We start from the raw sequence: 27519 nt of genomic DNA, 5'->3' as shown, positions 1-27519 counted from the left end.
TCATCAGTTTCAACTTCACGCAACTTATTCAGGAATGGCACCTTTTGATGACAAGATGTTACGCTTTCATGCATCAGCAAATCGAAAGCACACCGAGATCAATGCTAACAAAATTGCTAAATCATCTTCATTTCTGTCTCCTGACCTTTCAGAGCAAATTACTGGTCAGAAATCTGTGGCTATTCCATGTGAATCATCGTTGCTGATTCCAAGCCCACGACTGCAACATGCGAAGAACCCTATATTGAGAGCGGCTAACAACCGGCCTGAGCTTGATTGCCGACATGGTCTGGCCACAAAAACCAGCTTGGACAAACAGCGCGATGATACCACACAACAGCTTGGTCAATCATCATTGGGAATAGCAATGCCCTCTGGCTCTAAGACAAGTCAGGGCAAGTCTATGATTATGAACACACAAAATCCTGAAAGGCGGATTTCATCTCGGATATCGGAGCATACAAAGCTCATTACAAGCACTCCGACAATGCAAACAAAAGGAACAAAACAAGCATTGGCCCCGAGACGACTAGGAAAAGCCACTTGATGAATGAAACATATGCTCAATCGAATGACTTATCAAGTCTTTCGCCAAATGGGGGAGATAAAAGCGGGCAAACCCCGGTGAAAGCCAGCATCTCGGCGGCCGCTGCGATGCAAATTCATAATAATGTCCTAGCCGCTTCCTCTCTGGCGATGATTCCCTTTGTCAAACTGCATGAAGCCCTATGTGAAAAGATACAAGATCAAAGTGCGCTGTTAGCGAATCTAACTCAGAAAATGGGTCAGGTGGAAACATCAAATGTGTCTCTCAAAAACATGATCCAGGGAGAAGCGGAACAAACAATGGAATGGCAACAACGGCATCAAAACCTAGCCCGTCGAAACAGCCAAAAACAAGAGAAACTTGTCGATACGTACTTGACTTGATGAAACAACCACGACACTGTCAATGTCACATGGTATGTGAGAAGGTCACTCTATGCCATAACAGCACTAACACGTGTCCAGTTGATGGCTCCACATCTCATAATCTTAATCTAACAATTGTGAGAAATTCCCCAAATTCTAATGATAAAGTGGGACAAAAAAATTCAAACAAAAAAAATACAAACAACGAAATCATGATTGAAGGAGCGAAGTCTTTGCCTAGTATTCCTACTGCAGTTTCTCCTATCATTGATGAGTCTTGTGCAGGACCTCTTGTAGTTCAATCGAAAGCAATAACCATAAAAGGTGTCAGCACAGAGAATTTCTTGGACAAACGTCAAACAAAACCTGTAGCCCCAGATGTCCAGTTTTCATCTTTTGGCATTTTTACTGGTCCTGCCAAAGCCATGTCAACTGAACCATTAGTGGTTGCTACCAAATCAGTTGGGAAACAAGGTTGTGGATCATCAAAAAATCTTTCAAAAAGCTCTAAACCAGCTGGCACTTCAAAGACCAAAGCATTTATAAGGAATCTTTCTACGCCACCAAGACAGTCTATTTAAGCGGAAAGAAAACAACAAAAAGTTAAAGGCAGACGCCGAATTGCAAAGAGTGGCCTGCCCTCTTCCAACGAAGGCCAAACTCAAACCTGCCTTGAAAACGCAGAAGATTAATTTCTGAGTCGGAGTCCAGTAACATCACAATCTCCTCTACATCAATAAATCTTTGTGATTTGTCCACCTATCCATCGCAAGATGAACACGATGTAGTAGACTTTCTGTCCCATACTCGTGCTGCCCCGTCTCAGTCATTTGATGCGAGTACAAATAAGGATGCTGCAAAACCAACAAAATCAACGATGGCGCACAGGCAAAGAGATTCGAGAGGCTCAGAAAAATCTCCTCAGGCCCAAGCTGTGGTTTCACAATTGAATCCTAAATTCACCTCAAATCAGAGCAACCTATATAATCACTTTAAAAGTCGAGTGCATAAATCGACACACCGCAGAGAGCAAAGCGTATGCCGCAAGTTGCGGCTACAAAACATCCAAAGCGAAGAAGCTGAAGTAAATTTAAATCAAACGAACATTTTGAAATTATTCAAGTGCGTACCTTCGCTGAGAACCATCGTCTCTGACGATATACGAATCGTGGAGTATGCTACTGAAACATGTTCAGACCAGGTCTTGCTACATATCAACTCAGCTACGGTACGCAGCACCCTTTTAAATGCTAGTGATGAATTGTTGTTTTTCGGTTTTGAAATTCTGGTTGAACCAGATTGTGAAGTTCCAAATCGATCTGAATGCTCCAAAGATGGATACAAGAAACCAATGAAACCAGTTGATGCGGCTGCTCTAAGATAATCGATGTGTGACTCATTGACCTCAAGATCACATCAAGTCCCGCAAAGAAAAGCTACTGAAAAAAATACCAAGGATAATGTGCACAGAAATCAACATTAGCCACGATTAAACAACTCTGGCAACTCAACCCTTTTTATTTCCTGGAATACATGTGTATTTAAGCACTTATTTAATGATTATGAAACACCGCTAGCAAATATTTTCATTATATGTTTGCAAGAAACATGGCTCTGCTCACCTCCCATCTGCGATGGATTTACTGTAATCTTAAATCCAGCAATAAAAAATGTGAACGGCCGTCCAAGCTCTGGCCTTATAACTATGGTGAGGATTTCAAGATCATGGGCCGTGCTGGAGTCTAAAAATCCCAATCCATATGTACAAGGTATAATCATACATACAACTGGCAAGAAAGCTAACGCGAGGAAATACCTTCTGATTATAAACGTTTACTGGCACTCGACAAAGATCAGGTCAGACATCTTTATATCCGCAATCGCTGAATTAATCGACGTCACAATGTTGACCTACATCAACATATCAGTGATTTGCTGCGGGGACCTGAATTGCAATTGGTTTGGGTTTGAACATTCGTCGGGGAAATTTCAGTTGGTCCCTCCCGCCTTGATTGTCGAAAGAGAGAGCTGTTGGCAGACTGCTATGTCGATTCGTGATATACACATGTTAAATGGAACAACTAAAGGTGATATCCCTGCTAAGCCAACGTGGCATCGTGATGCCACCAACAGCATTCTGGATTACATATGAATATCAAGTAACCTTGCAACCATGGTTGTTGACTTAGAAATAAAACGAATGAAATACAGCGACCACTGCCTGTTAAAACTCTGCATAGTGATGGAAATGCCATTGCCAGATTGCTCAAGTAACATCATTTTAGAAGTAAACCCAGGGGGAAATCGTCTACGATTAAGTGGCAAACAAATCCAAGGGTTCAGCACGAAACTTATGAACATTCCAGATAATCATGTGGCAGATTATACTGCCCTGCTGATTGCCTTCAAAATGCATGTAGTTGGGTCTCAAAGTCAAGGTCTGTCTCACCAACATATTTACTGTAAGGTGCTGCACGATGAAAAAAAGGCAATGCAGAAAGATTTAAGGCAATTTAAGAAAAGCTTACCAAAACCCGAAGCTCAACAAGCGATAAAAGCTAGACGCACACTCTATAGAAATTGGGCAAGGTCGCAGGCGCAAATAATAGAGCAAGATCTTGCGGAACACATGTTGCGTCTAATTATGACAAACACCCGTGATATCTGGAAGATATTGAATATGGACTTCTCCAAAAGTATCCCATATGTAATAAACACCATCTCAGGCGACATATGGGAATCGCATTTTTCTTTGGTATTCCAAAACTCAAATGGTAATGATGTGATAAGATCGAGCTCTGTGGACACTCAATGGGACGTGCTAATGGAATACGACGACCTTATTATTGCTATCAAGGCGCTAAAGAACTCACGAGCTGCTGGGCCAGATTTGATTTCAAATATCGACTTAAAACAACATCCATATGAGTGGGCAGCTTTCATTGGAAATCTTTTCAGAAAAATCAGCTTGGTAAAAAAAATTGCCTGATTCCTGGAAGACTGCGATTATCGTTCCAATTCATAAGCGGAGCAGTTGGGACGACCCAAACAACTATCGCCCAATTGCCCTGCTAGATACGATCGGTAAAATATTTGGCTCAAACCTGCGCATCAAACTTGCCAAATGGGCGGAAACCGCGCAAATAAATGATATACGGCAAACCGGGTTCACAAAAGGTGTTGGGGTTGATGTTAATTTACTCATCCTAACAATCTTAAAATTGGAAACCATGAAATCAAATGGCAAATTACATCTTGCCTTCATCGATTTGAAACAAGCTTTCGATGGTGTAAATCGCAACCTGTTGTGGGCAAAACTACGGAAATGGTGCTGTCCTGCATCTATCTTGGAACCAATAATGGTGTTACATACCCATACATCAATCAAAGTAAGGCTGAATAACAATGGGCTGCTCACAAACCCAATCATGACCCAAAAAGGTGTCAAGCAAGGATGCCCCTTAGCCGCAGAGCTATTTAAGTTGTTCCTGGCAGACCTACCAACTTTTCTCATGCAAATTCCATGCTTCTCGCCTAAAATAAATCAAACCGCAATCAAATGTATCGTATATGCGGACGATTTGGTACTGCTGGACCGAACGCAAATTGGGCTGCAGAGGCTACTAACAGGCCTGCAAAAATATATGGATCTAAATGCACTAACCATAAACACCACAAAAACAAAGATCGTTTCAATTGGAAATGTCAAAGGAAAAAAGGATAAATCCTTTAGGTGGAAAATTACAGAAGCAATTATTTCATCGGTTGATTCAATAAGATACTTGGGTATACAATTCAACAACTCTATCAGAGAACAGCAACGGGTGACAGATCTAACTTCTAAAATGAAGAAAATAACACCACAAGCTGTAAAAATCAACAAACTACGGCAAATTTTCTCTGGATCCTGTCATTAAATTCTACCAGCAAAAAGTGGTGCCAGTAATGATCTTCGGGGCTATTGCAGGTTGGAACATAAGTGAGCAAACCTGGCATGTTTTAGAAGGTCATTTTTGGCGGAAGGTTTTGAAGCTCCCACAGTCCACTCCTATTGCTATTGTGAGATATGAATTAGCCACCAACTCTCTACACATGAATATGGTGTGGAACTCAATAGCAACGCTGCGTAAAATGTGTTTGGAAGCGCCTGAACCCGCATACAAATTGTTTGCTTTCAACCAGATGCCAAAAAAGTTCGAGCTTCTTAATATTTGGTTTGGCAAACTAGTGGCGTATCTGTCTGCAGCAAATATCAGCAATGAAGAACTCCTACTTCGTCCACAACACGCAAAAAAGAAATTTGATCATTGGGCATGGAGCATCAATAATGACGAAAGAAAAAAGCTGAAGTCAACCAAAGTGATGGATCATGACTGTCGAAAACTTAACGAACCAGCTCGCTACCTTTTGCATTGCCCATCCCGTTATCATAGAGCTCAATTCTTACGGTTGCGAGCAAACATCCTAAAAACCAAGGAACTTTTATGGCAAAGAAAGGACCCATCCTTAAAAGATAATCTGTCGTTTTTGTGAATCTTCGATAGAAACCACCAAACACCTATTAGTTGAATGTCAGCGAACAACTACCCAGCGATCGTTGCATCTTGGTCAGTTTGCACCTCTGGATGATGATATGGAGACGTGGTGGGCCAGGATTATCACTGGTCACAGTACACAACTTGTTTGTGCAACTGTGAACTATTTTGATATGATTTTGAAAACAGATATTTGATGTCAAATTTTTGGATTGTTTTGATTCGCTTAATTCTGATTTGATCTGTTGGGTCTGGTTCGTTGGTGATTCGGATGATGTGAAACAAAAGTTTGTAATTTCAAACTGTAGTTTTTCAATAAAAAAAATAAAAATAAAAATAAAAAAAGAACTATGGGACCATAGCTTCTCCCTTAAATGTGATCATCTCACCCAAATTCCCCAAGAAGGTCAGGTGGAATGAGGAGTGAACTAAGAAAGCCCTTTGTCAAGCTCCAGTCTTGATAGCTGCTCACTACAACCAATCCTTTATTGTACAAACTGATGCTTCCAATACAGGTATAGGTGCAGTTCTGAGTCAGCTTGATGAGAAAGTCAGGGAACACCCAATCTGCTTCATCAGTAGGTACACTTTTATGGATCTACTTTTGTAATTCAAACAGACCACCAACCCTTGAGATGGTTAATGCAGATGAAGGGGGGAAAATCCTAAATTGTTGAAGGCATGGTCTAGTAAAAATGTTTATTGTCCCTACGGGTCGGCCATGTTTTTTTTAAGCTTAAGTGGCTCGATTTTAGAAAACTTTCCTATGGACCTTACCCGAGTTTTCGTCCATTGAACGCACGCGAAAACGAGCACCAGGGAGCCGCCATTTTCTGATAATCCTATCTTTTCCCTGATCGCCCTGGCTGACCTGCTTTTGCGGCACTAAATCAATTCCCCCGCCCCTGAGCCTGTCATCAGCAGACTCGTACCGCCCATTTCCCAACGCCAAAGCACATCTCGTGTCAACATTCGCTGCGCTTCAGCTAATGACGTTTCGCCATGGAAATGGCAGGACGCCTCTCTCCTCAATAGGTATAAACAGACCGTTTCACAACACACAGCAGCCGATTTTCGATTCCATTCCTCTCTGTTACTTTGAGTATTCTGTGACTCATTTCAGTGCTCTGGGCAGCTACCTTCGCCGCTTGTAGCCCGTGCGAACAGATACCAGTACCACTGCTATGAATTATTTTAGTTTAACACACAATGGCTACAATAATGCCCTACATGTACGAGCCCGAGTATACCGATGGGGATTCGGACAGCAGTTGGCAGGACGAATCAACAGATGAAGAGCCTGGGCCTAGTCGAATGGACGGCGTCTCCACCTGGTGCACATGCAATCGGTGCAAACTAATGCCAACTGAGGACGAGAACTGCTGCTACCGAGAAAACTCGGGATGCCTGGCCTACATTTCGGAAGGCGAGCCACGACCGCAATGCATCACCGAGCTGCCAGACTTCAGGGCAGCCTGCCTCACACGGGCCGTGTTGAAAATAATGATGGTGCTTATGCACGAACTTCGAGCAACTGTTCGTCCTCGTAATCCGAGTAACGAGTAAGTATACTCTGCTTGTCATGCCACTCCTATTTCATGGTCTTCTACTATATACAAAATTACATCTACATATCATTGTAACGCATGTAAGGCGTTGAATAGTGTGCATTGTCTAGATAGCATTTGTCCGTGTAAAATGCCATTAGTTAGAAGAATTGTCATTGACAACAAACATTTATTAAACTTATCTTGGTAATTTAAAAACAGTTTGTTTCATTCCTTTTCACAGGTGGTACAGGCTGGTGGCCTATCGTTCCTTTACATGGTGGCTTCACGGGAGGCTTGGACACCGCGTTCGAAGAGTGATACCCGCCTGTGCCGTTCGTGCCATTAGAGAAACGTTCCCGAGTGACAGCGGTCAGTACAGGGGATTTTCTCTCGCTGTGCTGCAACCTGACCTGTATAATCTTTAAAGTCTTGGATTTTTGTGTCATGAAAATAAGATACAAAATAAAACACCACATATATTTTAACAACGGTTGTCTCGATTTTTTAAATGAATCAAGTGTGTCTCCATTCAAGGATGGATGTCAGACATCTGTGCTCCGAATGGGTGAAGGCTGGTTGCTGTGAAGCAGGGTGGTCACTATCTATCTAAGCTAACATAACATATTCTCGATAATGCATGCCCTAAAACACACTTGTTCAAAGTCTTTCAGTAGGTTATGTCTCCATAAAAGTCACACTATATCTATACTAACATTTACCATTGGATTATACAGTCTTGACCACTATAATACGCCGGTTGAAGTGTGGGTCTGTGCTCCGGTATGTGGCATTTGTTATTGATAAGCAACGATATACTATCATTGATATAAAGGCGATATACTGTATATTGATATAAAGGCGGTTCGCGCCGGTGGATGCGCGCTGGCATGGGGGGCTGTCAGGGGCGCGAAAGGCCAAGGTGCGAAACTACATGTTCACTTCAAAAGTTGTCCCACGCCAAGGGGCCATTGTTCACATGGTCTCCTCAGACCCCGTGTCTCCAGGCAGGCCTCCGCTGGGGCAGGCCGCCCCCCTGCAATACACATAAGTGTGTCTCCATTCAGCAGTCTTCCTGTGCCTTATCTGCACGCCCCAGGCCCATCCATCCCACCCCCCTCTATCAGAGGCGGTTCACACCCGGGGATGAGCGCTGGCATGGGGGGCTGTTGGGCGCGAAAGGCCAAGGTGCCAAACTGCATGTACACTTCAAAAAGTGTCTCACGCCAAGGGGCCATTGGTCACATGGCCTCCTCAGACCCCGTGTCTCCAGGCAGGCCTCCCCTTCAAGCAGGCCGCCCCCCTAATACCACGACATACATACGTCATTCATTCACAAACACACCCCAGTTTCTAATACTTTAAAAACCACTTGATATGTCTCATGAGAACATCTTTGTGCTTTGCAAGTCAACTCCTGAACGTGCTACCTGGGAACCACTGAGATCTATGCTAATCTGCTCGTCGTCGTGCTATCCGTGAACTTCTGTGACCGCTTCGAGCATACCCATCAGTGCGCTCCCTGTGGCCATCCACCTATTCTCCCGCAACATACTGCTCTGTTTGCTGAATCCAACTGTTTGTTGGTCAAGGTAAGGCCATGTATCCTGGTCATATTTCGCAGATTTTTATCTATTTTCGAGTAGAGTACACAATAGTGCTATGTTCATTGTTCTCATTGCTATTGACTTGAGTTTCCATTGCTATGCTATCAATAGATCTATTTATTTTCATCTGTGTCTATTGTCATTGAATTGCATCCTTTGGGGGTCCAGTCTATAATGTAAGCAGGTTTCCTTCTCGTGCAAGACAGAACATCCAAGGGACGAGTCACATGTTCAGATTTCAGTCACATCAATTATACATTTCTGCAACTTATGCAAAAACTAAGCAGCATATAATGAACTGGTATAGTTCCTGCGACCAAAACAAACCTTGCATTGATCATTGTATGATTCATTTACTTTTGTATCAAATCTTTACTCTTGAAGATTGTATAATAATGTCGATATTTACTTTTCAGATTTATCAACAATGCCTGCCTGTTCGATTAGCGGTTGCCCTTCGAAGACCCATGTGAAATCTGAAGGAACTACAATGCATGTATTCCCGAAAACTGTTGATCGAATAAGAGAATGGGTCAGACATTGCGGATATCCACTGGATGAGCTGGAAAGTAGAGTCCAACAAGTCTTAGAGGACAAGAGGGGTGATCGATACCGCATCTGCAGCCGGCACTTTTCCTTGGACATGTATACAACTTCTTGGGTAACAAAGAAGAATAAACGGCGAACGACACGGAAATTGCGCGAAAACGCTATCCCCACTCTATTTGTCCACATTCCGCCACCGGTGAGTCAAGTGTCCGGATTTAGCTTTCGGCCTTGCGGTAGTGTGTAGCCGAATGGATTAATTGATATTGTAGGGTTTCTATCCCTTGTAATAATTTCGATATTGATATGAGTGTATAGTTTTTTGAATAATGACATTTATCAATATATTCTTTTTCGATTTCATAACCCACAAACGCAATGTGTGTTTTCAGTTATAATTAGTGTTATCCATACTAATGCAAGTACTGTCTTTCAGGGAGATGCTGAAGCGTCCGCCACATCTACAACATTTCTAGATGTTTTTCAACATCAGGAGGTATGGATACTGACAGCTCCATCGAGCATCATCATCAGAGCTGGAATTTGTGTCGTTTGATTGTTCTGCACAATGTTTCATTCGTGGTTAGCCGTTGATATGTACCTGTGCTGTCGACCCCAGGTGTGTGTTATGTTTTCTCAATTGTAATCCTCACTAATGCAAGTACTATGTTTCAGGCAGTTGATGGAGCGTCAACCCCTGCACTTGATGCAGAGCCTGAAATTCAAGTATACGAATCGGCGCTACAGCTTTCAGAAGTGCGCACTACATTTGCAACATCCATAGATATTCTTCAGCAGCACGAGGTATGGATAATGACAGCTCCATCATGCGTGATCATATAACGTGATTCCATTTGCTATACTTTCTTCCCTATTAACGCAAGTGCTGTGTTTCAGGGAGACGACGAAGCTTCCACCACAATCACAACATCTCATTTAGATGATGCAGATGTAAAGGAATCGTTGAAATAAGTCGATGAAATGTGATCATATTTGGATTTTCCTTGATTCTTTTGGACAATGCATCATTTGCGGTTATCTCTTTATATTTACCTGTGCCGTCGACCCCAAGTGTGTGTTGTGTTTCCAATATTGAAAAGCATACTAATGCAAGTACTGTGTTTCAGGGAGATGTGAGTGCCTCCTCTCCAATACAACCATTCATGGCAGTCCATGCAGAGCCAGAGGTATGGATACTGACAGTTCCATCGAAATAGATCATCACTGGTCGAATACTTGTCGTTTGATTGTTGCACACAATGTCTAAATCGTATTTGGCTATTGAGATGTACCTGTGTGTTCGTCCTCACGTGTTTTATGCTAACAATATTTTGATGCATAGTAATGAAAGTACTATGTTTCAGGGAGACGATGGAGCCTCATTCCGTGCTGTCTATGCGGATACAGACAATATAGTCGTTGCAGCGCAAGAGGAAGGGAGGACATGCGGAAACGAATCGGAGCTACAGCGTGCAGATGTTGAAGGTCGAGTCAAAAAAGTTGCAAAGAAAAAAACAAAAAAAGGTTACAAACAGTTCATAACTTTAAAAAAATATTTGTGCTGGGGACTATTTTATGTTTTTTTCCAGTCAATTCTACTACACTCCATCTTGTGTTTAAACTGAACATCCCTTTTCCAATCTCTCCTCCAGTTACCCGTTGGTGTCAGAACTATACACACACAGACAGTGAAGCAAATGAGAGATGTGGCTTGCCAGACCGTGTACACTATGGAGGAACTATTAGTTGAGGCGAGGCGTGTTCAGGCTCGAGATGCTCATGTCCAATGGCCAGAACATGAATTAATTGTGTTTGGAGACTACAGTAAAGTTGCATTGGACCATAGCTACAGTGCGACCACACCACCACAAGAAGATGTTATTGAATGTATTGAAGATAGCTCTGAAGTAGTTGCAGATCAATTTACACAATCTACACCCGCCAAAAATTTGCCACCAAAAAACCTGTCGACATTGTTGTGTTCTCCCATCAATGTTGAAGTAATAGATGTTGAAATGACAGAGAATGAACCAGCCACAGCATCCATAGACGCATCAGAACTTGATATCAGTGATATTACTTTCCAATGTGTTGAAATCTCCACAACGTCAAAGGCCGAAACAACGTTGACGCAGGATGACAGTCTAATGAAAGAGAGCAAATACATTGTATTCGACAGTTGTTTGATGGAAATTATAAGTATGCTGAAATGTGTGCATTCCATTAGAGGGAAAGTATGTGGGAAGCCATTGATTAATGTGACTCGTCAAATAAAAGGCAGTAACGTCAAAATAAATGCCGCCTGTAGATTAAATCATAGGTTCTCATGGTCCGATGCTGGGGAAACTGCCAGCAGGCAATCTACTGTGTGCAGCTGCATCACTTTTTAGTGGCTCCAGTTTTAGAAAGTTAGAGGCTTTCTTTGTTTGTGGGACTCCCTTTCATTTCTAAAGCGCTGTACTACACATACCAACGTGATTATCTGTTTCCGGCCATTAGTGATGCTTGGAAAATTGAACAATTGTCTCTAGCAAGTACATTCGAAGGCAAACGATTCATGCTAGCCGGCAATGGACAGTGCGACAGCCCTGGATTTTCTGCCAAGTACTGCACTTACCACTTTCAGGACATGGATAGTAAGAAAATTGTCAGTTCGGTGGTCGTGCAGGTAATACAATGTACATCCTCAGTGGCCATGGAGAAGCTAGGTTTTATAAAATCAGTGGAATATCTACAATCGAGGGGAATGCACATCGACCTCATAGCCACGGATAGACACGTTTCAATTGCCAAGACAATGAGAGAGCAGTTCCCACATATTAAACATCAATTTGACGTATGGCATCTTGCTAAATCAATCAATAAGAAAATCTCGGCTGCAGGGAAAAAAAAGGTTTTGAAAGTATTTTGCAGTGGTCGCATTCTATCACCAACCATCTTTGGTGGAGCTCAAAAACTTGAGGGGTCAGTGGAAATACTACTTGAAAAATGGCGGTCACTGATGCACCACTGTACCAACGTTCACCGCTGGACAGCAAATGAACATTTCCACCAATGTGAACATGGCCCTTTGTCCCCAGAGGAGGCACGGAAGAAGAAGTGGTTGATTCCATCTTCACCGACACACAAAGCCATTGAGAAGATTGTTTTCGACAAAACTCTATCAAGAGATTTCAGAGGACTGACAGAATTCTGTCACACAGGAGATTTGGAGGTGTTCCACAATATGTGCCTAAAGTACAGGCCAAAGCGCTTGCAATTTAGCTTTCGGGGCATGAAACATCGCACTCTACTAGCGTTCTTAGCCCATAACAGCAATGTCGGACGTGAACAATCTAGGACTAGGGGTAAAGTAAGGATGCCTCGCTACACTAAGGTGTTTTCAAAACGAAGTAAGCAATGGGTGATCAAACCAGTCTATGAGGAAATGCAGTTCGACTTTGTAAAAGGCCTTATTGTTGCTGTGTTAGAGAAGAACAGATATGGAATTTTGGACGTTTCTGTGCAGAGCAGTGATCCATTGCCACCGAACATTGCGACTGTGCCATGCCCACCCGAAGCACAGCTGATTGTGAAGTACAAATCCCGGTTTAAATAATTGCAATACGATTGTCTTTTTGTAAATAAATGTTATTGTACAGTGTACCTGTAAACCTAACCCCTACCTTCACCATCATGGGTGGCGAACAAGCTGGGTGTCATCTTTGAATTCTCTCTATTCACCTCACATATGTGTATGTATATATTTTTCTCATGTCTCATCTCATGTAAATGTAAATGCTGCGCACTGTTAACGGAGGGGAGGCTTGCGTATTGCAAATAATAAAACAAACAAACCAACAATAAATCTCACTTTTAACTCAACTCCTGTGGTACTTTATACTTTCCCTGACCTTCCGCAAAAAATTAAATGTCTCAATTTGGGCTGCAAAGCTCGCAGACAACGGGGACAAAATTTCGCATTTGCACATTGCGGCGCACTACATAGACGGATTCTAAACTTCAAGTTCTCACAGATGCCTATACTACGTGATGTTGCAAATAAAGAATGCGAAGGACAGCGCCCAGATGAGGCCCACAAGTCGCACTGGAAGTATAAGGGTCTATTGTTTTTTGACCTTGAGACAGGGACCATGCCGAAAGAACTACATTTGAAGGGAGTGCGCAATAACGTAAGACGATAAGGCAGAAAATTCAGAAACTAGACCGAGTTTCAGTTTTAGGTCAGTATACGAAAAATCATTGTCAAGAGCACGGTCCGTTTTACAGACTGCATTATGAAGAGACACAATGGAAATTTCAAATATAATGTAAGTAAATCTTTACACGCTTTTATACCGGAATGAAGATTTAATGAATGGATGCATGAATAAATGAATGAATGAAGAGCTAGGAAAAGCAAGTAAAACTGTTCGTAGTGGGCACATGGGCATGCAGGTCAACTGGTCTCACCGATCTCGGTCCTTGGCCGAGCCACTTTTCCCTGCACTACGGGACTGTCTCTGTATCCTTCAGCCCCTTCTCCCGGCATTTACCTTGCACTTGCCACCAGCTGGCCCTATTAGTTAATTTGTATTCAACTAACCATGTACAGCTCTTCCCCATGCGCGATCAGAAAGACACCTGGCCTAGTAGGATCGTTGTCTGTCTGCCCTTGTTCCCCACCTGCCTCGTCACGCCTAGAAACACTTGAGTATAGACGCGTTACAAATGCCATATCATATATCATATCATTCCTCACGCATGTAGACTGTCGTTTATCATTGTGTGTTGGCCTCGATTTATCTCGTTACTTTTCGCATTGATTTTAGAGACGAACATACTCCATTGAACTATCCTTGCAAGCAAATAGTTTCTGATCGGCCGTAATAAATAAAATGAGTAATATTAATGAAGTTCGGCTAGCGAGACTAATTATCATTTTTTTGTTTTCATACCAGGTATTTGATCCCTTTCTGCCACTGCCATCTGTTTGAGACACTGGCGGATGGATTCTTCAGCAGACACCTGCAGCTTTGTGTCAACAACTGGAGCACGATCACCATATTATGGGACGATCGCCAAGGACCCACATGCCCTTACGCTGTACTAGTGGCTAGAAGCAACATATCAACCTTTAGGCTGGACTAGTGCTTAGTTGATGGAACAGCCTTGCAGTTCACCGTGCTTCCAAAGTGATTCTTTTTACGAAAATGAACACCCTTTGTACCATAAAGGAACAGCGCGTGACTCAAGATGAAACGGAACAGTTATTGCGGATACAGATAAAAGAAAATAAATGGCTTCCGGAGTTCATATGTCAATTGCTGAATATTCTCTAAACATTTAATGTCAAATAAATGTACTTTACCAAATGTACCGTGTTGCTGTTAAATTTGATCTGTGTTGGTTTCCGGGTTCTGTGTGGAGTCGCACAGAAGACGACTGGGCGCGTTTGCCTACGCAGCACAGTAACGTCACGGGGAGAGGCGGGGAATATGAATGTTTTGATAATGTCAGGCTCAGGGGCGGGGGAATTGATTTAGTGCCGCAAAAGCAGGTCAGCCAGGGCGATCGTGGAAAAGATAGGATTATCAGAAAATGGCGGCTCCCTGGTGCTTGTTTTCGCATGCGTTCAATGGACGAAAACTCGGGTAAGGTCCATAGGAAAGTTTTCTAAAATCGAGCCACTTAGGCTTAAAAAAACATGGCCGACCCGTAGGGACAATAAAACTTTTTACTAGACCAAGATGGTCTATCAGCCTACAGGGGTTTGATTTTACTATAGAACACAGGTCAGGGTGTAATCATCAAAATGCTGATAGTCTCTCCAGAAAGTATGACCGACTGGAGTAAGGAAATTCATCCAGGGGTGGATTAAATCCTCCTGTCGCTTAGTCTGGGGAAGAGTTAGGGGGGGGGGGGGGAGTACAAGTGTTAGGGAGAATTCTCAGAAATGTGCTAATTCCTCTCTACCTTAGAGACCCCAAGCTCTTTTGCTGGACTCTAGGACTTTTCATTTATACCTGGAGAGAGCAGGACCCTTTTTCCCCACTCTCTCATGTATTTTAATGTGACTTTAACTCTGTGTGCCTTTTGGTTTTTGGAGTCTGACAAACTCCATAGGCATCTTTTTACATTGTGACGCACAAACACCTTCAGTGCAGTGGCACTGGGAAATCTTTCAGATTTCCCCAAGCTTTAAATACCTTCTCTTGGATAAACTGTTTCCAAGAGCAGTAAAGTGAAATTGACTTTACTTACATGTGTAACTTTCTAGAACCAGCACACACTATCTTACAATAGGGTGCTGGTCAGGGTCGGGCTGCGACAAAAAATAGTCCCGGTCAAACAAAAAAAAAGTGGCCCATCCCTCGCCTCACGACCCTTTGTCTCTGATGACATCACCGGAAGTGATGTAATTTAACCCCACCCCAAAGTGACATCCCGGGAAGTGATGAAACACAACCTTTCACCCCTTGACAAAACACGAAGTGGCATCAAATAGCATTGTTCCAAAGTACACTAAATTACTGTGAATCCAAGCAGACATCCAAGGCCAAAATGATATGTTATGGTATAGCACTTAAGCGTAAGCTCTTTTTTTATAGAACAAATAGGCATACAATGTCACCTAACCTGTGTTGGTACTCATTTATCAACATAAGAAGGATGAAAGTCTTTTTGGAGTAAAACAAAATGGGAAAAAAAGAATGTGTTTTTTTTTCTTCAATTTTTTCTTTCTTCCAAACCGGCCCCCGCTCCCCAGGGACGATTTCTGCCCGGCCACGGGCAGAAAGGATAAGGGGCCAATCGGACCCTGGTGCTGGAGGGGTTACTTAGTATCCCCATTGTCTAGCTTCTCATGTAACATTTTGTTACCCATTCTGTGATTAATGGCTGGTGGCAGTGTTTTACTTTTTACTACCGTGGTGTCTTTACCACAGGCTGCATTTGCAGCTGCAGTAAAGCACCCTTGTGTGCCATTTTTGTCAAAATGGCCCTGGTCGTCTTTTTTCACCATTTCTCTGTGGAAAGGTCCTTCTTGAGATTTACTCTGCGCCGCCAAACCATGTTTGGTCCCTTTGTTCATTTTGTCTTTGGTGGGATTCCCGAGTGAAGCCCGACTCTGGCTCCCTGTGCTTAATCTCCTAGGAGACAGGAATGCACTCTTGGGCGATTGGCCGGCTGGCTGTACGGCAAGGACAGTCACCATGCTGTTTGACTGGCAGCTGGGCTGGAATGAATGGGAGAAAAGTACATAAAAGGCGAGGCTTTTTGACTTGGAAGGCAGAGTCGACTACTGGAAGAAGCAACCCAAAGAACTTTAAGAGGACGCCTGCTGCAACTCCTGGACTGTTGGTTTGCCTGGTGAAGCCCTGCTGCTGTGCTGAAACTGCACTTTCGTTTCAACTAGAGAAGCCCTGCAAGGACGACTTCTCCCTTTTGAGTTGGTGGGACCAATCGACTGCAAAGTAAGCCACCAGGACATCCTCTTGAATCTGGTTGCAATTCCACTGCAGTTGCTGTTGGAACCGAAGAGCCAGGGAGAGGATCACCAATTTGTGTGTGTTGCTTTTAAGCTGGCCAAGAGCTCCAGGAAGATCCTCTGGACAGCCTGAGCCACCTCAACAAGAGTGCTGGATCCCAGGTGCAAAGAAAGCCCATCTCGACAGCCAGGAACCGCGGTGGTGCTATTTACGGTAGACGCAAGGAGCTGAAACACTGAAGTGCCACTTGTTTGAAGATTAATGGTTACTATCGGTGACCATCCCATTGCAGTGCAGGAGTCCCCAGAAGTCCTCCCTCGTGTCCCCACGATTGAGGCCCAGGAACACCAGGATCTGCAGAGCTGCACAGGAACAGAAGTCATCTGCTGCATTTTTCTTCTAACTAAAGGTACTGTAAAGTCTAAGAGAACTTGCCTCTTATTGTAGAGTTTCTTGCATCTTCTACTACTCACAAGTCTAACAGATTGTGGCCCTACCATGATTCTTCTTTTTCTTCAAAGACTTCTAAAACATTGTGGAAAGACTTTTCTTACTTGCCTGCAAGAAGTGCTTCAACTCAGACCTTTTCCCATTGACTTTGGTTTAGCCTGTTTCACTGAATGACTCTTCTCTCCTCTGACATTGTGTTGCACCTATCCTTCCAGGAAGGGGTTCCCTTACTCTGCCTTGTGGGAGGTGGGGGGGTTAATGGGGCAGGGGGAGTCGAGGGGGGGTCCGAAAGTATTTGCCTTCTTAAGAATATGTGATCTCTTGTATGTTCTAACAACCTTTTCTTTGACATTCAACTCAGTACTATTCCAAATGCCAACAGTAATATAATCAATGTCCACAGTGTCCTAGCTATTGAAGTCACCTGAGAGTGTAGGAAGTGTCTGTGTGACATCCCCAATGGGTGGTTTCTGATTTAGAAACTAAGTGTGTATTTTGAAGGTATTTGTGTGTTGATATTATATTGCTCCCCTTTAAAGAAGGCTTATTCAAATGACCGGTAAATAAATGAATAATTAATTTATCAAGGAACCTTGAGTATGTGTTTATTTGGATACTTGTCAGTGTGAATCTTTTTGTAAACTCCCTACATCTTTGTCCCCTCTTGAGATAAGTCTGGGTGCTCAGCCACACTACCAACCTGTGTAGTTCAGACTTATACCAAAGGTTGGGTCCTATTGCCAGGAGGCAAAGGTTGTTGTAGTGCAACCAAAGGGTACTACCCCAAATATTAACTTAACACACATTATATTTCAACACAATTATAAAAACACAACACTATGCTTGAAGGCGCACAGACCAATGCATATGACCTAATTTGGAACACCTAACAATAGTTCTGGGGATGTCAGACCTTTGGATAGGGCACACCTATTTGTGGGGAGTAAAACCATAAGTTACTCTCGGATTACTTTACAGTAAAGCAAGGGTAGTAGACCCTGTCAGTTATACTGTGACATTCAGCAGGAAATTACTTAGTAAGTCAACTGGGCAATATGCTTTTCTGAATAGTGGAACACTTATTCTAGGAACAGTATAAACCTATATCTCTAATTCAGGATAACAGTTATTCTAGGGGAGTTGGACCTTGGGGTGTAATATTCAATTACAGTTGCTTTTCAGTTCAGACTAAGGGAAGTAATAACTTATTTTTAGGATAACAGTTATACTCGGGGCAAGTAAAACCTATGTAGGATCTACCACAAACCTAAAACATAAGTATGACCTAGGCAGACTTATTCTGGACAGGCTAACAGCAAGTCTGGGGATGCAAGACCCAATTGGGGACACTCCATACACTTATCCTAACAGGAATAATAAAGTGAAACCAACAGCATTACTTTGTGAAGAGGGGAACCAAATTCATGGGTCAGTAAGTTAACCCTTTACCTACTTTCTGTTAGAATGGCGAAACAGTTTCCAAGGAAAGTAAGACTTTGAGAATACTTATATAAGAAGGCACAGAGATTATTCAAGGTAAGTAAATCCTATATATACTTTTCAGAATGGCAGAGCATATCTAAGGAAAGTAATAACTTTTTGTAACTATTCACTCTGAGTTTAAAGTTACCAACTAACTCATTTACAAATACACTTTTTAACACTTCTTTTTCTTTACAAGCCAGACCCCTTAAATTATCCAGCCCTGCCCAATTCTAGAACATGAGTTCTCTGAGGCAGAAGAGGGTCCCTAGTGGTCTAAGAGCCAGCTGTAGTCCGGGTGAGATAGGGCTCAGTTGCAGGCAAAGTTCAGAGTTCCAGAGGAAAACTGTTCAAACAAGTAAGTATTTTACTTAAGAGATAGTTGAGGGTGCAGGGACTTCAGAGAAGACACCCTAGAAGTATTCCAGCAGTGGGCCTGAGTGAACTAGCCTAGAGACCTTCCAATCACAGAAAACACCCTAAAACTACACAGGAATCACAAGAGACTTAATGTAAGTAAATACCCAAGCCAGCAGAGTACCTCAGCACAGAAGAAGGTTTTTGCAGCAGGAGGACTTTAGGATCTGTAGCCAAAAACCCATGCACTTCATTCCTTGGCAGGAGGACAGAAGAGAGGACCCTGGATGGGCTATTTCAGCAGGGATGAACACAGAAGGCTTCAGGCAAGGGTTTCTTGCTAGTATCACCTAATTAAATGTAGAAGGGATCCAAAGATTCTTTCTACCCTTGGGAACTGCAGTTCTCACAAGGTTAGCCAGAGAAAGTTAAAAGGGGATCCGCTAGGGCAACCCAGTAACAATAGGCATTTATTGCCGAAAGGTTGTCAAAGAGGATAACTTTTAAAAAACACTATGGAGAGTCTTAAAAATGACACCCATTAAAAGAGTAAAATATTCTGTGAGTGTGGGAACAGGTTCCCACTCACTGAGGTATAAGGAACAATAATCCACCAGTAACCGCAAAACATTCTGGGGTTGACACGGGTCAGGAAGATGTCATTGCTATGAAAATCTTACCTAAAGAGCACTTAGTAAATTTGTTTTGTTTGGAACTTTACCGATAATTCCATTCACATATTATATTCAGTTTAGCGTGCAAGGGCAAGTTTAGAGGTTTTTGGACAGTGGACATTTTATTTTATTAACATCCTGACCAGAACGTTCCTTAGTTGTGTTGAGGCAGGGAAACCCCTCTTAGAATTAGGAATAGATAGGATTTCTCCAACCCCCCCCTTGCCTTTTGTTGTAAAGGTTTGTAATCCAAATCCAAGATGCTACTGTGTCTGACACTTACTCTCAACCCCTTACAGAACACTCCCTGCTTCCCCTCGCTGGCTTTTCTTGGTTCCTACTGCCACTTTACCTGTGCAACCACATTTGAAGATGGCCACCAGGGCTGGAGCTTAAGAGCACGAATGTCATTGGCTGGGGCAGTATGACCCGAAGTGACAGCAATACGATATAGAAGTCATGTGCAGTTTTAGGTTCAATGCAAAACTGCTTTAATATTATTGAGGATTCCCAGCCTGACCACAGGGAATATTCATGAGCATGTGAATCCATGTAAGACCCATGCTGGAGAGCAGGAGTTGCAGGTAGGTACCTTGTTACTTCTCCACTGACTACCTCCAGGGTGGAGCAGCACAGCTTAAAGAAGGATTCCTTGCTTGGACTTTGGTTAACAATTCTTCACGGGATGGCGATGATATCTGTATTGCTACTCTGGTTACTCCATTACTGTGGTAGGACCTTCAAAGATGCCATTATTTTTAATGTAAGAAGTGTCCTGTGCTTTCTAGGCCTGTTAAACTAGAATTAGTTTAACTAAACACCTTTTGTGTAACCTGACTGCAGTATTCGAGAGGCTTGGGTTGTATTGTACTTGTTCCCCAGCAATTCTTCCCTTGGACATCTTCCTGTTTGACTACAGTCATGTTGTGGTTACCTTGAAGTATTTTCATGTTGGTGCTCCTTGTGCCGCAGCACACTTGTCCCTAGAGTGCTTCTGAGCAGGTCCAAACTGATCTCTACAGTCCCCAAAGGTTATCCCTGAACATCTGCCTAGTTTGAGACCAAAGTTAATCCAGTTGCATTTAAGTGACCTGGAGCCATGTAACTGAGGTCAGCAGAAAGGCCCCTTCTTTAGCTCTCCACAAGCTTCATCCTCTGGAGAAACAAGCTTGCATCTGGTACCCGAGTGCCACCAAGTTAGAACAAAGAGCTTATTGATGTCCCATATGTTTATCCTTTGGACTACTGGAATGGGTTAGGTAAGTGTACCAATCTAGTAGATATGTCCCTTCTTTAATACTGAGACACTCGCGTACCAGTTCTGAGCATCTTTTTCTTACTTCATTTTTCATTAAAACTGTTGGCATATTTTTCTTTTTTTTTTTTGGTAAATATATACAACTAAAACCACAACAAAGTAATACTTCTAATCAGCAAGTACAGGATTATACATACTAATTCATTTTACAAACTCAAATTGATTCTCTTAGTAATTCATGCACAATAAATAAACATCGCACCAGTATAAAGGTAAGCTGAGTCCCCTCCATCAAACCTTGCCAAAAGAACTTGCTGTTAAGCAATGCACAAAACCTTTAAATGCATTTTCTCTTAACGATTGCGTTGAATCACAACTAATTAACAGGCACTTCACGGTCTCTGGAATAGTAGGAATTTGGCAAAGTCGACAACCTCTCTAATTCTTATCTAGTGCTCGATAAGGTCCCCGTCTTAAGAGTTTTAAGCATATTGAAACGTAATCTCATGTAAATAAAGCAATATTCTTTATCCTCGAACCTCGACAGGTATTTGTCAATACAATATAAGGCCTCTGAATTTTTGCTACTCTTAGTAAGAACTATAGCTTTTAAAATGAGTTTACAGATTACACCACTCGTAAAGCTTCATTTTATTTTTCACTTTGTGGTCACCCAAATATTTCAAATGGAGAGACAGAGCAACACTACAAATAAAGGGTCATGGAGCGGAAATTGGTGGGGATTCTTTACAAGTAGCCGTTCAGTGCAGGCAAAGATGCAGCCAGCTTAGAAGTCGGCTCAAGCAAGTGCACTGAGTAAGAATTTGTGTTTCTAAAGAGAAGTGTAGGAAAGTAGAGAATTTTGGTTTTAAGGCAAAATCACATATCAAATTCTGAATCCAAACACGTCTTGATGGCTACATGCTTCATAGAAGCCAAACATTAATGTATCCCAATCTAATATATTCAAATTCATTGAGTAAAGAAACTTGGGAATTTTGGGGAAAGTAATGCACTAATCAAACCTTATAGGAGTGCTGTCATTTATTTCCTAGGATGAAGCGGCCGGATCCGCCCCAGAAGGAGGAGCTGGATTTTCATCGGATGAAGAGGAAAAGCCTAGTACAGAGACACCAGCTCAAGATGCTGCAGTCTCCTGGCCTCAAAATAGACAAGCTGAGCGTGAAAGTAAAGGAAAGCAACCGCGAAAAACTAAACGCGAGAAGAAAGCTGAAGCCACGTACTTGTTCCCATTTGAGAAATTGTGATTTGATGATATTACAGTTAATTTTGGAGATGTGCTGTCCTAATATTACAGCATGGAAAGGGAAAACTTAATTGTGTATCCTGTAAATGCGTTTTGGTGCATATTTTGGCATCTAGCAGGATTCCTTGTAGTCAGCCCTGATTCTGAAATTAGAGTACATTTTGAAAGCTGTTATGAACACCCTGCTCCACCCACCCATCTGAACTCGACTGCTCATTGGTTGTATCATGGTGGTATCTCAATGGGATAGGCTGGAAAAGCTGACCATATCATATGATGTGATTAGTTGCTGTTATTTGCCGTTTTCCATTTGTTTAGGCGGATATGTGCAAACTGGCTTATGTTTGGCCAGTCAATGAAAGCGAATATGTTAACTGTCTTACTTAGTTTGTTAGCACTGCCTTACTCTTGCATTACTATTTAAAACTACTGAATCTTACTACTCTACACAATTGTGTTAGCTTCACTCTTATTAGTCCGTGTTGTCATTTCCCTCCTCTTGCACCACCTCCCTGTGTACCAGAGTCATGCCACATGAGAAAATGGATTGCGAGGGTCAGGGGGAGGCGAGGCATTTCTGTAGAAAAATAAATGCACATTTTTAGAAGGAAAAATGGTACAATAAAAACCAAATGACCTACTCAAGATCTAGGGCATAGCGCACACAACGGGACACGCATGTCTCTCGTAATGAATACATTTTGGTAGTTCATCAAATGCGTTAGTTCCTAATTATTTATGGTCTGTTGCATGTACCGTGCAACAATGTTAATTTCAGTAAGTGCATGAATGCCAGCCTCGTTATTTAATTTTGTTGTGGGCAAGGGTTTCTACAGGAAATTTGCGTTCCTTCCCAATTTGGCTTTTAAATGGAGTATGAAAAAATGAACCATCGTATTCATCTTCTGGTCGCCCTAGTTGCCCAGATAAGCACTTTGCTGGGTCATACTTTTTCCACACTTTTCTACACTAGAGCTACTTCTCAGGAAGGTGTCCGGGTTCTTCCATTCCGGAATCAAGGTTTAGTTTCCACTACTCTTATCCACCATACAAATTACAACGCGCTTTCACACCTATACTTTTCCCTCAAGTCTTCCTGCCCTTCTTTTGTTTTTGTCAACTCATAAAAAACTGCAGATAAAGTAACTTTTTCGTCAGCTTTTATCCATGTTTGTCACCAAAAGCGTTGTACAATGCTTAAAAATAATTTATAAATAAGATGTAAATATATTTTATAAAACGAAAACCTGGTTTTCCTCTTTTATTAACACAAATGCATTTAGCGTGTCGTGGCACTACAAAGAACCGCACTTAACACCTTGAAACAAGAAAGTAAATGTGATACGACAGACTGTTTTTAGTTTTGTTGTTTTAATAAAAAATTAGGGAGCACTTGACTCAAGCTCCAGTTTAAAAAAAAAAAAAGTACATGTTTTTGCTTAATTTGCCATTACCATTGTGCTTGTAGTGGATAGATGTACTGGTTATGAAAAAATACATCTTGAAGAATACACACAAGTCCATATTGCATGTCAGTGCCTGATTAATCGCAGACTCCAGCTGATTTTAGGTATATCCCAAAATGGTTAATTCTATTGATGTGGATATTTAAAGCAAAACAAAAAGCTATATTTTATTTGCATATGTTAAAAAAATGTGTACAGATTTTCAATAAAAATAAAATTGTTCATGAAATGTAAAGTTCACTCTGTTCATAAAATAAACCAATTAACAAAAATTGATCTTGATAGAATTATTTATACCTTTTTTAGTAGAACACATATTTTGGTTTGCATTCTTTCAGGGCGACATGGGCCCTTCTCACTGTTTAAATACTGCTGAAGCAGCTTAATAAGGAAATTACATCTGGTCTGCGACTGTCAATTCTAATAAGTTGGAAACTAGGGAAAGTGGCCTCAATGGGCTGGGGAAAGCCACCTTCCACAAGATGCTGACCCAGAGGGTGCATGTGGAGGTCCCTTCGGCCTCTCACCCATTCCCAACCACATCATAATGTCCACCTACCCCAAATGCAATTAGAAAGACTCAGAAAAACATAAAGATTGCAATCTTAGAGAGTGAAACCCAAGCATAATGCAGAACATTGGGGAGAAAGAATCCAAGCGAGTGACCTGCGGGTTAAACAGCGGTCATGGTGTAGTAGGAGACTCAGGGGAACCTCCAGTACCTATTGTACTGGGAGTCAGCATTTGGGAAAAGTCCAGCAACCCACATAGACCTGAGAAAAAACATGGCAGAATCTGGCAGCCAGCATGACTTGCATCCTGATTCTAGGATGGCTGACACCCCCCCTCACCCCTCCTCCCTCCTCTCCTTCACACCCTCAGCCTGCAGAAAGTTGGAGCTTCACCAAACCCATTTAAGCAAACCTGTGCAAGAAGAATGTAGACTCTCTGCCTTCCAGTGTAAGGGTGTCCCTAATTACGCTCACACCTCTCTAGGGAAATCAGGCAAAAAAGGCGATCTTGTAAGGATAACAAGTTTAATCTTAAAAAAACGAGAATGGTAGAAAGGGACTCTGCTGTCTGAGCGGTCTTCTCCTGTCCCTCATCCGTTCCTTTCTGCCAAAGTGGTTTCAAGCAGGGGTTTATATAGGGCTGTCTTGCCATGGTGATGTCACTGGAGCAGGATCATGACTTCAGGCAAATCCGTCTTCCTTCCATAATAGGGATGCTCCAAAGCTGCCTTTCTTTGTTGTCAGCGGTTTTGACAGAGCATGCTTTTCTACATTTGATTGCTGTGCAAAAACGCACTGTAGCTCAAGATTTCCTCCATTTTGCTACCTATGCAAAAACACACTGCATCTCTGCAGACTTTTACAAACCTTGAGACCTAGACCAAGGAAAACCTGCACTTTTTATGTAAACAAGATTTTCATTCATTCTCTCCATATTTCACTCATCATGCTTATGTTTTATCTGGGTCCTGTAGTCTCCTCCACACTTTACTCTTATAATTTATCCCATTCTGCATTTTGTTGCACAGGACATCATATGATTCCTATTTTTAACCTGCATGGACCCTTGACGGACAGTGGACACCTGCTGAGTCTGTTCGTGCTGGCCATGGTGATGAACACCGCATAAGCGCCTGTGGTCAATTTTAGATCCCACAGGCCGCATTCCTTCTGGGAATACTGGGGGAGGGGGGAGTTTGGCTCATATACAGCACTAAGATTATACAATGCCTAGGATCTGATATTACAAATCTTTCTAGCTGATAGTTAATTGTGCCTTATATTTTGACATAAACCCCCTTCTTCAGTGCTTGCCTATGTCTGTGTATGTGATTGTTTGCATGCGAGAGCCTTCCCAGTGCCCCGCCTCCCCCCTATTCCATTATAGCGCCTTAAAGAGGTCTTGCCTAACTCTAAAGCGCTTGGAGGTTTGGGAGGACCCTGGTTCCTTCCCAACACCAGTCACATGTTCAGAGTTGACAGTGCCCAGGTGTCCTCATTAAGATACTCATTGGCCCAATTACATGGAAAATCCGAACATCAAAGGGGGCTGTGGCAGATCCACAGTGGGGTGGGTGTTGGAAAAAGGTTGACCGCAAGATGTTTGAGAGGTTAGCCAGAGAGATGGAAGAAAACTGAGTTGGAGGAGGGCAAGATAAAAAAGGAGGGAATACAAAGGAGATGACGAGTTGGGCGATGGCAGCAGAGGAAGGACAGGTCAAACAGAAGGGGGTTAGAGTTGAGGGCGGAGAAAGAAGTAGACAGAGGTTCATGGCAGGTAACTGGCATTATCCAAAGTAAGAGAGCCAAAGGCAAGAAGTGTCGAGAGGCTGAGTGTGAAGCCAGTTGGACCTTGCAATGTGGGGTCAGGGTACAAGGGCTAAATAAGTGGAATATCTTGTTAATATTGACCCAGTCTCTGGTAGGTGTTAGGACAGTTTTAGGACAGTTTTTCTGAAGCCTACTTAGTAAAATCAAACAATTGAGACAGTACAAAACTCCACCCTTAATATAATGCTGTACCACCTGAGTATATAGCAGCATAGACAGAGCTGCCAGGCTTATCCTAGGAGGGGAGTGAGGGTTGTAGGAAGGTACAAAGAATGTGTAGTATGCCAAGGGTTCAACAGAAATACTTGCAATCAAAAGTATTATAAAAAATAAAGGTTTATTATAAATACAGTTAGGCCAAGTTAAGTCTTGGAGTAAGTACTTTGTCATAGTCATAAACACATTATAAAAACACAACACTATGCTTGAAGGTACACAGACCAAAGCATAAACCTTCTCCAGAATACTAACAATATTTTGAGGGACGGTCAGACCTTATCATACATAGTATATTTATTTAGTTTAATATACTTATAGCAATTAAGCATTGTATACACAACATAAAACAATTGTAAAAGTAAAAAATTGTGACCATATTAGAGCCAAGTCAGTACAGTCAATTTGATCGTTCTACGATTTCATATACTTAAACCTTAAAATATTGATACTTTCACATACTGACAGGATATGTTCCACGGTTTCCATGACATCATCTCCACATAATCTACATTTGTGTTCAGTTCGTGGTATTCCAAAGTGGCTGCCCTTTATCTCCAATACATCACAGATGTTACATTTTAAAAGAAGGTACTGTCTAATCACGCATCTACTTGGAAATGCCACAAAATAAGATGGTCTAGAACTATGATCTTGTCGATAAGTAATACATGGGACACTGGAGTTCGTGGCCAACTGGGCAATATGATTTTCATAACTATAAGTGCCCAGCTTCAGTTTCAGACCACGTTTAATTGCCTGAACGGTGGCAGGGACAACGGAGCAATTTAATCCAGTCTGCCATTTGTTATAGTTGGTATAGGAGACACCTGTTCATGGGGAGTAAAATCACAAGTTACTTTTAGATTACTTTAAAGTCAACGGTGGTAGACCCTGTCAGTCATGCAGTAACACTCAGTTGAGTAATCCCATAGTTAACCAACCTGTAAATATACTTTTTTGAATAGTGCGACACACATTTAAGGAACAGTTGAAACCTATAACTATTATTCAGGATAACACACAGTTACACTAGGTGAGTAAGACCTTTTGGTGTAATATACAATTACAGTTGTTTTTCAGATCAGTGGAACTCCAACTAAGGTATGCAATAACGTTCTACACTAATTTTAGGATTGCACCAGGCAGACCAAGTTCAGCAATATCAACAAACGAATGAGCAAGGTCAGGTCGATCTCTGCTGAAGAGTAACCACTGCTACACCTTGAGTGGGTAACCCCTTGTGTGGGTGGTTACAGAATTCTCATGAAACCTTTTTATTTTGAAGTGCAGTGGTGTAGTAATACACTGGTATTTTTTCAAAAACATAGGAAATTCACATTTGAGGACATACAAAGTAGTACCTAAGTACAAATTATCAAGTAGTCAAT

General features: G+C 42.1%; 1 protein-coding gene across 1 annotated transcript in view; it reads left to right on the top strand.

The window, feature by feature from the left end:
- The window catches only part of XPC (XPC complex subunit, DNA damage recognition and repair factor), a 296222-nt gene extending 272376 nt beyond the window's left edge, over nt 1–23846 (top strand). The window contains exon 16 of the mRNA XM_069643405.1: nt 21893–23846. Within this exon, the coding sequence (XP_069499506.1) occupies nt 21893–22105 (213 nt within the window). The 3' untranslated portion in view covers nt 22106–23846. The remainder of the gene's footprint in view (nt 1–21892) is intronic.
- The last annotated feature ends 3673 nt before the right edge of the window (nt 23847–27519 follow it).

This window comes from Ambystoma mexicanum, chromosome 2p (genome assembly GCF_040938575.1).
Source record: "Ambystoma mexicanum isolate Mex_15411 chromosome 2p, UKY_AmexF1_1, whole genome shotgun sequence".
Classification (NCBI taxonomy): Eukaryota; Metazoa; Chordata; class Amphibia; order Caudata; family Ambystomatidae; genus Ambystoma; species Ambystoma mexicanum.
Note: the sequence above shows the minus strand (reverse complement) of the source record. Positions and strands in the feature narration are given on the sequence as shown.